Raw genomic sequence first — 13,128 nt, forward strand, 5'->3', positions numbered from 1 at the left:
GAAGGTGTAGAGATTCTCCCTTTTAAGAAGCCATGTCTTGTAATTACTACTGTTAAAACTCACCATAGCACCAAACCTTCTGAGGCCAGCATAGCTGCGCACGCTCCATCTCAATTCCAATCCATTAAATCTTCTTCTTTACACCCTCCCAAGAAGTTCCAGTTTCCTTTAAATGCTTCCATACGACCTTATCCCACATCATCTAGGGACGACCTGCCTTTAGTTTGGTCATAGATGGTTGGCTGAAAAGGACAATTGCAACGATATATACATATATATTAAAATTTATTTCGAATTTTAAAGCGAGCTTATTATTCTAATTAAACGGCCATTGTGTTTTAGAAATCGTTATTAAAGGATTAAACAAAAAGTCGAAACTTTAGCCTAAAGAGCAAAGTCTTGTGAAAGGACCAACTCCTTTCATTTACATAATAATTTCTGTTCGTTTTAAGTTTTGGTGTTGCTCCTTACTTTCAGTTGAAAAGAAAAAAAAAATTAGATTTAATTTCTGGTCGTTCGTCAATAATACCGGGAAATCCGGTTCTCTCTCAAAGAAAAATTCCGGACTTGTGTATTATAAGCCACTCACTCAAGCTTACGATGTGTAAAATTCGAGAACAAATCGGTTTCTTTGTCTTTTTCTTCGTTACTTTATAAACAAATTTTGGCCATATGTTTGCACATTAGGACAGGGGGGGAGGATAAAGTAAAGCGGGTCTGCATGCAGAGTGTGTTAGGTACATTTATTCTGCATATTATGAAGTAAAAATTGTTTTCTTACTTCAAACCGTCCAAATAGTTTACCCATTCCCCTTGTGTGCAAATATATAGCCCAAATTATATATTTCCCATATATTTTGTCACTTGTCTTTGGCTTGTCTCAAGCAAAGCTGAGATAAGTTAAAGAAGAAACCGGTTTTTTTCTCGAGTTTTGCATAGTGTAAACTTGAGAGATTGGCGTATAATACACAAGTACCAAAATTCCTTCCCCCTACGGAAAATAAAAAAAACAACCTCAAAGAAAATTCTCAAATTTGAAAAGCCTCATTTTCCACGGAGGAGGAGGGTATTTTCTTCGGGTGCTTTGTTGATTGCTAATTTATATTATATTTATATTTATATTTTTTATATTTATTAATATTTTTTTAGTTTTCTTTTTCTCTTATTTTTCAGTTTTTTCCTTTTTTTTAGTTTTTTCTTTTTTAGTTTTTAGTTTTTTTTTGTTTTTTACCTTTTTTTAGTTTTTTTAGTTTTTTTAGTTTTTTAGCTTTTTTAGTTTTTTTATTAGTTTTTAGTTTTTTTTTAGTTTTTGCCTTTTTTTTAGTTTTTTTCAGTTTTTTTTAGTTTTTAGTTTTTTACCTTTTTTTAGTTTTTTTTAGTTTTTTAGCTTTTTTAGTTTTTTTCTTTTTAGTTTTTTTTGTAGTTTTTACCTTTTTTAGTTTTTTTTCTTCTTTTGTATTAGTGTGAAATAATTCAGACGTCATATGCGGACAAACACGACGTCACTCGACAGAAGACAGACAGACATAACCCACAAACAACTTATTTTTATATATATTTATTCATATTTTTTTTAGTTTTCTTTTTCTCTTTTATTTTTCAGTTTTTTCCTTTTTTTTAGTTTTTTTCTCTTTTAGTTTTTAGTTTTTTTTAGTTTTTTACCTTTTTTTTAGTTTTTTTTTAGTTTTTTTAGTTTTTTAGCTTTTTTAGTTTTTTTATTAGTTTTTATTTTTTTTGTAGTTTTTGCCTTTTTTTTTATTTTTTTCAGTTTTTTTTAGTTATTAGATTTTTACCTTTTTTTAGTTTTTTTTAGTTTTTTAGCTTTTTTAGTTTTTTTTTCTTTTTAGTTTTTTTTGTAGTTTTTACCTTTTTTAGTTTTTTTCTTCTTTTGTATTAGTGTGAAATAATTCAGATGTCATATGCGAACAAACATGACGTCACCTGATCCATCCACAGATCCACACACAGACAACTTATTTTTATATATATAGATATATATAATTATAATATATATATATATATATATATATATATATATATATATATATAATTATAATATATATATATATATATATATATATATATATATATATATATATATATATATATATATATATATATATATATATATATATATATATATATATATATATATATATTTATATATATATATATAATATAATAATATCTATCTATATATATAAAAATAAGTTGTCTGTGTGTGTGTGTGTGTGTGTGTGTGTGTGTGTGTGTTTGTCGAGTGACGTCATGTTTGTGTGTCGACTGACGTCATGTTTGTCAACTGAGAAAATACATATCGGGACACCGGGACACAAATGACGACCGGGACACAGGGAATATAAATGACGACCGGGAACCTCAAAGAGAAATTACAGACTGGGACACCCGGACACAAATCACGACCGGGACACAGGGAATATAAATGACGACCGGGACACAACTACAACGGGGATGCCGGGGGCACAGGCGGGATATATAAACGACGAGCGGGACACAGGGAATATAAATGACGACCGGGACACTCAAAGAGAAATTACAAACTGGGTTACCGGGACACAAATGACGACCGGGACACAGGGAATATAAATGACGACCGGGACACAGGGACACATCATTAGAATAATGAGGTATAGATCTGAATACGGATTGATCTTCCCATGGACGATTATATGTTGCATGTTCAAGAGTCAGTAAACCTGACAATCTATGCACAGACAATGGGACAGCGAAGAATGTTGTATATTCGCATGTTTTACGTAGTTAAAAACATATACTACACGCCACCCCAACAGCTAGTATAATATATATATATATATATATATATATATATATATATATATATATATATATATATATATATATATATATATATATATATATATATATATATATATATATATACTAGCTGTTGGGGTGGCGCTTTGCGCCACCCCAACACCTAGTTGGTGGGTCCACCTGTGACCCAACACAGGTGGTGTCCCACCTGTGAATAGATATATATATATATATATATATATATATATATATGTTTTTAACTATGTAAAACATGCGAATATACAACATTCTTCGCTGTCCCATTGTCTGTGCATATAAATAGAATGTCAGGTTCACTGAATTGAACATGCAACATATAATTGTCCATGGGAAAAACAATCCGTATTCAGATCAATACCTCATTATTCTAATGATGTGTCCCGGTCGTCATTTATATTCCCTGTGTCCCGGTCGTCATTTGTGTCCCGGTGTCCCAGTATGTAATTTCTCTTTGAGTGTCCCGGTCGTCATTTATATTCCCTGTGTCCCGGTGCCCGGTCGTCATTTGTGTCCCGGTCTGTAATTTCTATTCGAACAATCCATGTGTCCCGGTTGTCATTTATATATCCCGCCTGTGCCCCCGGCGTCCCCGTTGTAGTTGTGTCCCTGTGTCCCGGTCGTCATTTATATTCCCTCTGTCCCGGTCGTGATTTGTGTCCGGGTGTCCCAGTCTGTAATTACTCTTTGAGGTTCCCGGTCGTCATTTATATTCCCTGTGTCCCGGTCGTCATTTGTCTCCCGGTCGTCATTTGTGTCCCGGTCGTCATTTGTGTCCCGGTATGTAATTTCATCAGTTGACAAACATGACGTCAGCCGACAAACAACTTCATGACGCATACAGCTCAATACTTATAATGACGTCAGTCGACAAACATGACGTCAGTCGACACACAAACATGACGTCACTCGACACACACACACAGACAACTTATTTTCATATATATACTAGCTGTTGGGGTGGCGCTTCGCGCCACCCCAACACCTAGTTGGTGGGGGCGCTTCGCCCCCCCCCCCAAGCCCCCCCGCGCGCGTAAGTCGTTACGTGCCATTTTAGTTACGCGCCATTGTAGTTGTGTCCCTGTGTTCCACCTGTGAATATAGAAAGATATATATATATATATGTTTTTAACTACGTAAAACTTGCGAATATACAACATTCTTCGATGTCCCATTGTCTGTGCATATAAATAGATTGTCAGGTTTACCGACTCTTGAACATGCAACATAAAATTGTCCGTGGAAAAACACTCCGTATTAAGATCTATACCTGATTATTCTAATGATTGTCCTTGAGCTTCGTTGATGGTGATTGCTAATCGAACATTCCCTGTGTCCCCGTCGTCATTTATATGTCCTCCTGTGCCCCTGGCATCCCCCTTGTAGTCGTGTCCCTGTGTCCCGGTCGTCATTTATATTCCCAGTATCCCGGTCTTCATTTGTGTCCCAGTGTCCCTGTCTGTAATTTCTCTTTGAGTGTCCCGGTCGTCATTTATATTCCCGGTGTCCCGGTCGTCATTTGTGTCCCGGTGTCCCGGTCTGTAATTTATCTTTGAGTGTCCCGGTCGTCATTTATATCTCCCGGTCGTTATTTGTGTCCCAGTCTGTAATTTCTCTTTGAGTGTCCCGGTCGTCATTTATATTCCCTCTGTCCCGGTTTTTAGTTTTCTTTTTCTCCTTTATTTTTCAGTTTTTTTTCTTTTTTAGTTTTTTTTCTTTTTCAGTTTTTAGTTTTTTTAGTTTTTTTTTATTAGTTTTTAGTTTTTTTTCTTTTTAGTTTATTTGTAGTTTTTACCTTTTTTAGTTTCTTTTTCTTTTTTAGTTTTTAGTTTTTTACCTTTTTTTATTTTTTTTAGTATTTTCTTTTTAGTTTTTACCTTTTTTAGTTTTTTTCTTCTTTTATATTAATGCTAAAGCCAAGGTTCGAACCTGGAACCTCTCGGACCTGGAACCTGGAACATAATGCTTTACCAACTCAGCTACTTCGGCTTGAATGCATTCGTTTTTGAATTGGTATATGATGAAATAATTCAGACGTCATATAATGACGTACGTCACTCGACACATACACACACACACACACAGACAACTTATTTTTATATATCTTCTATCTATATAAAAATAAGTTGTCTGTCTGTCTGTGGATGGATCAGGTGACGTCACCTGAAAAAACTGGATCAGGTGACGTCAAAACTGAAAAAACTAAAAAAGGCAAAAACTACAAAAAAAACTAAAAACTAATAAAAAAAATAAAAAAGCTAAAAAACTAAAAAAACTAAAAAAAGGCAAAAACTACAAAAAAAAACTAAAAACTAATAAAAAAGCTAAAAAACTAAAAAAACTAAAAAAAGGCAAAAACTACAAAAAAAACTAAAAACTAATAAAAAAAATAAAAAAGCTAAAAAACTAAAAAAACTAAAAAAACTAAAAAAAAGGTAAAAAACGAAAAAAACTAAAAACTAAAAAAAAAGGAAAAAACTGAAAAATAAGCTAAAATAAAGGTAAAAACCAATAAAAAACTAAAAAAAAAACTGAAAAAACTGAAAAAAGGCAAAAACTACAAAAAAAAACTAAAAACTAATAAAAAAAGTAAAAAAGCTAAAAAACTAAAAAAACTAAAAAAACTAAAAAAAGGTAAAAAACTAAAAAAAATAAAAAATAAAAAAAAACTAAAAAAAAGGAAAAAACTGAAAAATAAGCTAAAATAAAGGTAAAAACCAATAAAAAACTAAAAAGAAAAAAAGGAAAAAACTAAAAAAAATTTTCATCTAAAAAACTAAAAAAAACTAAAAAAGGTAAAAACTAAAAGAACTAAAAAAGAAAAAAATAAATGACGACACTCGAAGAGAAAGCGACCAGGACAAAAGGAATGTTCGACTAGCAATCAACAAAGCACCGGGACACAGGGAGTATAAATGACGACCAGGACATAAGTAAAAAAAAAAATTTTTTTTTTTTTTAACGACCGGGACAAAAAAACTAAAAAGAAAAAAAAACTAAAAACTAATAAAAAAACTAAAAAATCTAAAAATCTAAATAAACTAAAAAAGAAAAAAAAGGAAAAAAATAAAGGAGAAAAACAAAACTAAAAAACGAATGTATATACAGACCGGTACACCGGGATACAAATGACGACCGGGACACAGGGAATATAAATGACGACCGGGACACAGGGACACAACTACAACGGGGACACCGGGGGAAACAGGGGGATATAAATGACGACCGGGACAAAAAAACTAAAAAGAAAAAAAAACTAAAAACTAATAAAAAAACTAAAAAATCTAAAAATCTAAATAAACTAAAAAAGAAAAAAAAAGGAAAAAAATAAAGGAGAAAAACAAAACTAAAAAACGAATGTATATACAGACCGGGACACCGGGATACAAATGACGACCGGGACACAGGGAATATAAATGACGACCGGGACACAGGGACACAACTACAACGGGGACACCGGGGGAAACAGGGGGATGTAAATGACGACCGGGACACCGGGACAGGGAATGGTCGATTAGCAATCACCATCAACAAAGCTCAAGGGCAATCATTAGAATCATGAGGTATAGATCTGAATACAGATTGTTTTCCCATGGACCATTATATGTTGCATGTTCAAGAGTCGGTAAACCTGACAATCTATTTATATGCAAAGACAATGGGACAGCAAAGAATGTTGTATATTCGCAAGTTTTACGTAGTTAAAACCATATATATATGTATATATATATATATATATATATATATATATATATATATATATATATATATATATATATATATATATATATATATATATATATATATATATATATATATATATATATACATATATATATATATATATATATATATATATATATATATATATCTATCTATATTCACAGGTGGGACATAGGGACACAACTACAATGGCGCGTAACTATTATGGCGCGTAACGACTTACGCGCGCGGGGGGGCCTTGGGGGGGGCGCGAAGCGCCCCCACCAACTAGGTGTTGGGGTGGCGCGAAGCGCCACCCCAACAGCTAGTATAGATATAAAAATAAGTTGTTTGTGGGTTATGTCTGTCTGTCGAGTGACGTCATGTCATCATGTCGTCATGTTGTCATAAAGTTAGTTGTTGTCATGTTTGTTATGACGATGACGTCATTAAAAGTATTTAAGAAAATCGTTCAAAGACAAATTTTTAATTGTAAGAAGATCGTGGACGGAAAAATATTTAATCGTAAAATGACCGAAGAACCTACAAGGGCAACAGACACACAACTTTCGAGTTACGTCATGTCATCATGTCGTCATGTCGTAATGAAGTTAGTTGTCGTCATGTTCGTTCACAACCGGGACACAGGGAATATAAATGACGACCGGGACACAGGGACACAACTACAACGGGGACGCCGGGGGCACAGGCGGGATATATAAATGACGACCGGGACACAGGGATTGTTCGAATAGAAATTACAGACTGGGACACCGGGACACAAATGACGACCGGGACACCGGGACACAGGGAATATAAATGACGACCGGGACACTCAAAGAGAAATTACAAACTGGGACACCGGGACACAAATGACGACAGGGACACATCATTAGAATAATGAGGTATAGATCTGAATACGGGTTGTTTTTCCCATGGACAGTTATATGTTGCATGTTCAAGAGTCAGTAAACCTGACAATCTATTTATATGCACAGACAATGGGACAGCGAAGAATGTTGTATATTCGCATAGCGTGCCGAGGAATCACAAGAACAGCAAGAAAACAGGCTTGCGACTGATAGAGAAAGTAAGAAAAGAAAGCGTGCCGAGGAATTACAAGAACAGGAAGAAAACAGGCTTGCGGCTAAAGAACGCAAAACCGCGTAGTTAGATGAAAATCCAACTGGACAGCGAGAGTCAAAACATCAAAACTGAAAATGATAGCGATGATGATTGGGTTTGGGATTTTGACTTGGATAAGGTCATCAAGACCTACCAGATTTAAGTTAAAAAAAAACAAAGGTTCGGCGATATGTACTTCATAGTGACGCTGAAAAATAAAGAAGAAAAAGAAAACTGAAAAAAGAAAAAAAGGTTGCCCTTAAAAACGTAGACAAAGACAATACTTTAATGCTGTGTAAAGCCCTATTAACATAAAACTCCTCCTTGTCCTCATTCTATTAAACTGTATTTTCTGTTTATACATTTTCATACTTTCATTTTTCTGAAGCTGAATAATATCTAAAGGATAAATTTGGTCATTGTCTTATGAAGTGTCGAAAAGAAAAAAAGAAAATCATTTACACTTTCTTTTCTAGTACCTGAATCCTATGAAGATTTGGTTTTGCTTTTGTGCTCTTACACTATTAACGATCAATCAATACTCTTAGAGCGAATGCTGAAATGCAATCATCCTACTCTAAGTGGAGAAAATAAAGCAAAAGCTGAAGTTCTGTTCAAGTTTTTAATTCAGCTTGCTCATGATATTGCGGAAGAGGCAGAAACTGAAAATACTGGTACAAGTAAGTTATAAGTATAAAATTTTTTTACGTACTAAATGCAAAGATTTTTTTTTATCTTTTTAAAAATAACTATCTAAATAAGTCTTGTGTAGACCAGCGGGTTGGTTGGAGATGCTTAACCCAGGCTTTGATCCTACTTGGCGGAGAGCCAAAGTAAAGAGGATTTGTAGTCAAGAAACATAGGTTGTTAACTAATGAAAAAATTGTCTGGCTGGCTAATCTCCTCGGAGAATTCCACTCGTGGACAATCCTCCCCCTCCGCGTGCAATCTTCGATCGTAAGGGGTAAACTGGTATCCTGTTCTATAGACGTCGGTGCCAGACCGTGTACATAGGATGTAATTACTTGCACTTCTTAGTCCCGGCCTGTATCTTTGTGCACTTCCATTGCCGTGCAACCCTTCTACATTTGTAACTAATTTCATACCTCCAAGTTCTTTTCTTAAAAATTTATCTTACACCCAAAGTCATGAAAAGTATAAGAAAAAATTACAAAAATAAATAATATAGGATGTTCAACACCATAATATTCTGCCTGTATTAGAGAATTTAGGTAGTTAAAATATTCCAAAATTCCTTCTTTTCTTCATCATTTTTTTCTTTTACTTTCCCTTTGCCGGCTCAGTTTTACCTGCCGGGGGAATTTTCCGGTTGATAACTATCCACTGGGGAATTTCCTAGGGGGAATTGTCCGCGGGAGGGGGGTCCCTCAGGAGGTAATTACCCACAGTGGGATTTCTCCTGGGGGAATTGTCCTTGGGGAGGAATTTTCCAGGAGTAATGAGCCTAGAACCATTATATGAATTAAGTGGATAGACAGAAAAAGTCGCTAAAAAGGCAAACCTACAAAAGTTGTGTTTCCAAGTGATTCTCTTTGGCCCTCTTTGTTTAAACTATCAAACGTTTCTATCCCAAAGTTTCTACCTAAAAAGTTTACTTTTCTTTTGGCTTTGGCTTTTGAACAGATTTATTTTGTTCTTTCAATTCAGAAACTTGTATGTAGTGACTATGAATTCCAGAAAGGATTCGGTAATAAAAAAAAAGAAAAATTACCTTCAGTGATTTGCCACAATTCAATACAGGGAAATACAGGGTGCAATACAGGGAAAAAATCACCAGGGAGGAACAAAGCTACTAAAGTTGTAATATATCGCTAGTGGGGCAATCCTGGTCATCAGCTACCTTTAACTGAGATTCCTATATAAAAAAATCCAAAGTTTCATATGTGTTCGCTCATCATCTGGTGAATTCGCTCTAGCTTCTTACAGATAGTTTGAATCAGATAGCACATTACCAAGATTGGAATGAGCTTTTCCCTCTACTGTCTAGTTGTGGAACGTGATTTTCGATAGTATGACCAGTGTTGAAATAAAGCATTAAGTAATGGATACCTAAAACATCTCTTGATATATAATATGCTTACATATGTTTAACTATATGCGACAATATGGTTGTGTATATGCTTTCAGTCTTTTGTCAGTCTTTGACCTATTAAGATCAATACCAGTTTATGTTGTTTGACCAGTTTTCACTGAGGACTATTGTCTGGATATTTATTTTATTGTGCAACTATTAAAATTGTGTACAATATTGTATAGTTCTGTGAACAATTTGCTTTGAATAATTGGATAATATTATAACCTTTGTTGCGGATGCCAGAGTACAATAGAATAAACTTTTGCACCTCTCCAAGGTCCATCGGACTACCCGCCACTAAGGTTATTGCCAATACCATCCGTGGGCCTGCTCACTACAAGATACGTGATTTATTTTGATTTTTTTTTCTCATTTCTATCTTCAAGATGTCCTTTAAACAGCTTGGTTTAGCCCTAGCTCATTTCCAAGGATTTTCGTTATGACCAGTCATAGTCTTGTAGATTGTTAAAGATAGCAAAGGCCGAGAAAACGTCATTGTTTTCTGCTATGGAGATCACAAGGAAATAAGACTCACTGAAAAAAGTTTGGGATCGTATGAAGTTCATATAAAGGGAGCGTCGCAAAAAACGGGGAGAGGAGTAAAGTTTGCGTTTGAACAAGTTAAGAACTCTCCTGAAATCTACAAACAAAGCAAATCGAACGCTGAGCTCAAAATCAAAAACCAGCGAGTTTGTCGTCTCAGCTGTTGGAGAGAATTGTTGCTAGCGAGAATGAGATTGCAAGAACGCAAAAATCAATGATGGAAAAAATTAGTGAGAAAGTTTTAGAAAATTGTGAGGATAAACAACGTGGGGATTCCTTAAAGCAATCGTACTAGACGATAATTAGTAAAATATGTGCCTCAGTGCATCTTGAGTTTAAATCAAAGCTTCAGGTCATTGTACAATCACAAAAAAGTTTGAAAGCAGAAATTCAAGGGTTGGAAAATCGCATGACACAGAAGGAAAGTGGAATAGACGATTTTGAACAAGAAGAGCTCCTAGATAGCCTAACTTTCAATGGTGTGAAGCAGTTACCGAGTGAAGATTTGAAAGCAACAACAACGAATATCATAAAACAGAAAATGGGAGTCACCGGTTTTTTGTAAAATGACATTCAGAATATTTACCGCTACGGTTTAAACAATTCCACTATACAAGGCCAAAGAGATATTACACCGGTGATTGTGAAATTGAGAAATAGCGAAATTGCAAGGAAAGTTTCAAGAGCAAACCTAAATTGCTAAGTCGGGTATCTTCGTGTCTGAGGCTCTAACGAAACGCCGTCGTGACATTGTGAATGTGGCAAGGGGTAGTTTTTGAGTGTGAAATGTCTGGTCTGATATAATTCCCGTAAAACTCCCAACAGACTGCTCGCAAAATTCCTCGCAGGATTCGGTCACTGGCGACTGTTAGTTGCTTGCGCTTATTTTGTTGTTTGGGTTTATTGTCTATCAATGTTTCGGTCTCTTTTCATTTATTATTCTTATCATCTTATCTTTTTTTTTTCTCACAGTGAGAGCTATGGAAGTGTTTATTAGATATAAACATGTGTGATGTTCCAATCGGTACCACATTAAGGTTTAGCCAGTTGGAAAGTTGCTCGTTTGATTCTGATAGTTATTCTCTTTCGGATTTGGGGAATGAAGAGTCTGCAGTGAGTTATATACCTTTGCAGTATAACGCGATTCCTCGTATCTTGGAATTATGCTAAATGCTGGTTTCAATGCGTCTTCGTGGAACTTCCGCCTTACTTCTTCGTATGATGAGATATTTGATTTTCTTTCGAAATCTTGGAATCTCCATGTTAACGCCCTTTGTGAGTTTTTTGAGTCAGGATAGTCCTCTCTCGTCTTCTGGTTTTCCGGGCCATCAGCTTATCGTGAGGAGTAGAGCTTTGACGAACCTCGTTTTTATAGTAAGTGTTTTTCATAATTCAGTTAAATGGAAGCCAAGGAAGGATCTTGATGTCTGGAGAGAAGGTAAGGTAGAAACATTTTCCATTGAAATTGAGAGTGGTATGAGGCTTGGCCAGAGGAAAATTATCCTATCAATAGTAAGTGCGTCGTATGAGGATTTCACTGAAGGTTTCCAAACTTTTCTAATGACGGTTCAGAGGTCACAGCAAGAGTTTTTATGCATGAATGATTTTAATTTTGATCTTTTATCTTCAGGCGGTTCCAACCTAGATTTTATAAATTTTATGGTTTCTAATGATCTTTTTCTAACAGTAACCATACCTACTAGGGTCACAGATCACTCTGGTACCCGTATTGATAATGTGTTTGTCTCTTCAAAGTATATCCGAAAGGCATTTTCTAATATTGTAGTGAATTGGGCATTTGATCGTTTCCTGATCGTATTTAGTATAGATTTACAAGTGTCACGCCAGAAAAAGCAAGATAAAATCGTTCGAGAGACTAAGCCTGAAAACATTCGGATGTTAGAGAAGAAATAAGTGCAACATCTTTTGAATCTTTCTTGAACCAGGAAGACCCGTTTGAAGCTTTTGGGCAATTTAGTAGCATCGTAACTACTGCATTTGATAAAACGTTTCCGCTGAAGACACACAGACAGAGACCAAGAAAACCATGGGCTGGTGAAAAGCTAGTTAACTTATTTGGACAGAGGGGGAGTGCGTTTCAAGATTATCTGACATATCCAAAGGAGGATGATAATGCTCATTTTAAACAGATTTGGAATATGGCCAATTCACTGAAAAAGAAAAAAAGAAACGGTATTACTCGGCACTTTTTGAGGAAAATAAAGCAAATCCGAAAAGAACTTGAAAAGTTGTCAATAAACTGGTTAGCGGGCCTCGGAGAACTCAAAATCCTCTAACTGAAATCGGAGGAGTTATTGTAGAGGATAGGCAAGAGTTGTGTGATAAGTTTGGTGATTTATTTTACTAACATTGGAACGAAGATACAAGCGGAAACTCGAAATTCCCAAGCTCTTGTGAACGGCAACTCGTTTGCTGGTGAGCGGGGCCTGGGAATGGAAATGGAATTTCGTCCCTGTGATTCAACTGAATTAACAAAGATCATCAGCTCGATTGGGTCGAACAGTGCTCGGTTGGATGGAACAGTGCTGTGCTAGTGCACCTAATATGGAGAAGGGATTTTTTCCTAAATTATTGAAAACAGCAAAGATTCTACCTCTCTACAATAGGGGCACTCAATTGGATATATCAAACTGGCGACCTATTTCTATTTTGCAAGTGTTTTCGAAAGTTATGAAAACGTTCTCCATGGAAGACTTTATGATCACCTCACGAGCCTGCATGCATTGTATGATGGCCAGTTCAAATTCCAAAAAGGTCATTCGACTTCGCGTGCTGTACAGCATCTTTTAGAAAATGTTAATTTAGCTTTA

The 13,128-nt window shown here is 35.2% G+C and overlaps 1 protein-coding gene across 1 annotated transcript in view; it reads left to right on the top strand.

Annotated features, from left to right (window-relative positions):
* The window catches only part of LOC136025110 (nucleolar protein 14-like), a 147,476-nt gene that overhangs the window by 35,792 nt on the left and 98,556 nt on the right, over nucleotides 1-13,128 (top strand). The window contains exon 8 of the mRNA XM_065700843.1: nucleotides 8,136-8,339. Coding sequence (XP_065556915.1) covers nucleotides 8,136-8,339 — 204 coding nt within the window. The remainder of the gene's footprint in view (nucleotides 1-8,135; nucleotides 8,340-13,128) is intronic.

Source organism: Artemia franciscana, chromosome 3 (assembly GCF_032884065.1).
Source record: "Artemia franciscana chromosome 3, ASM3288406v1, whole genome shotgun sequence".
Taxonomy (NCBI): Eukaryota; Metazoa; Arthropoda; class Branchiopoda; order Anostraca; family Artemiidae; genus Artemia; species Artemia franciscana.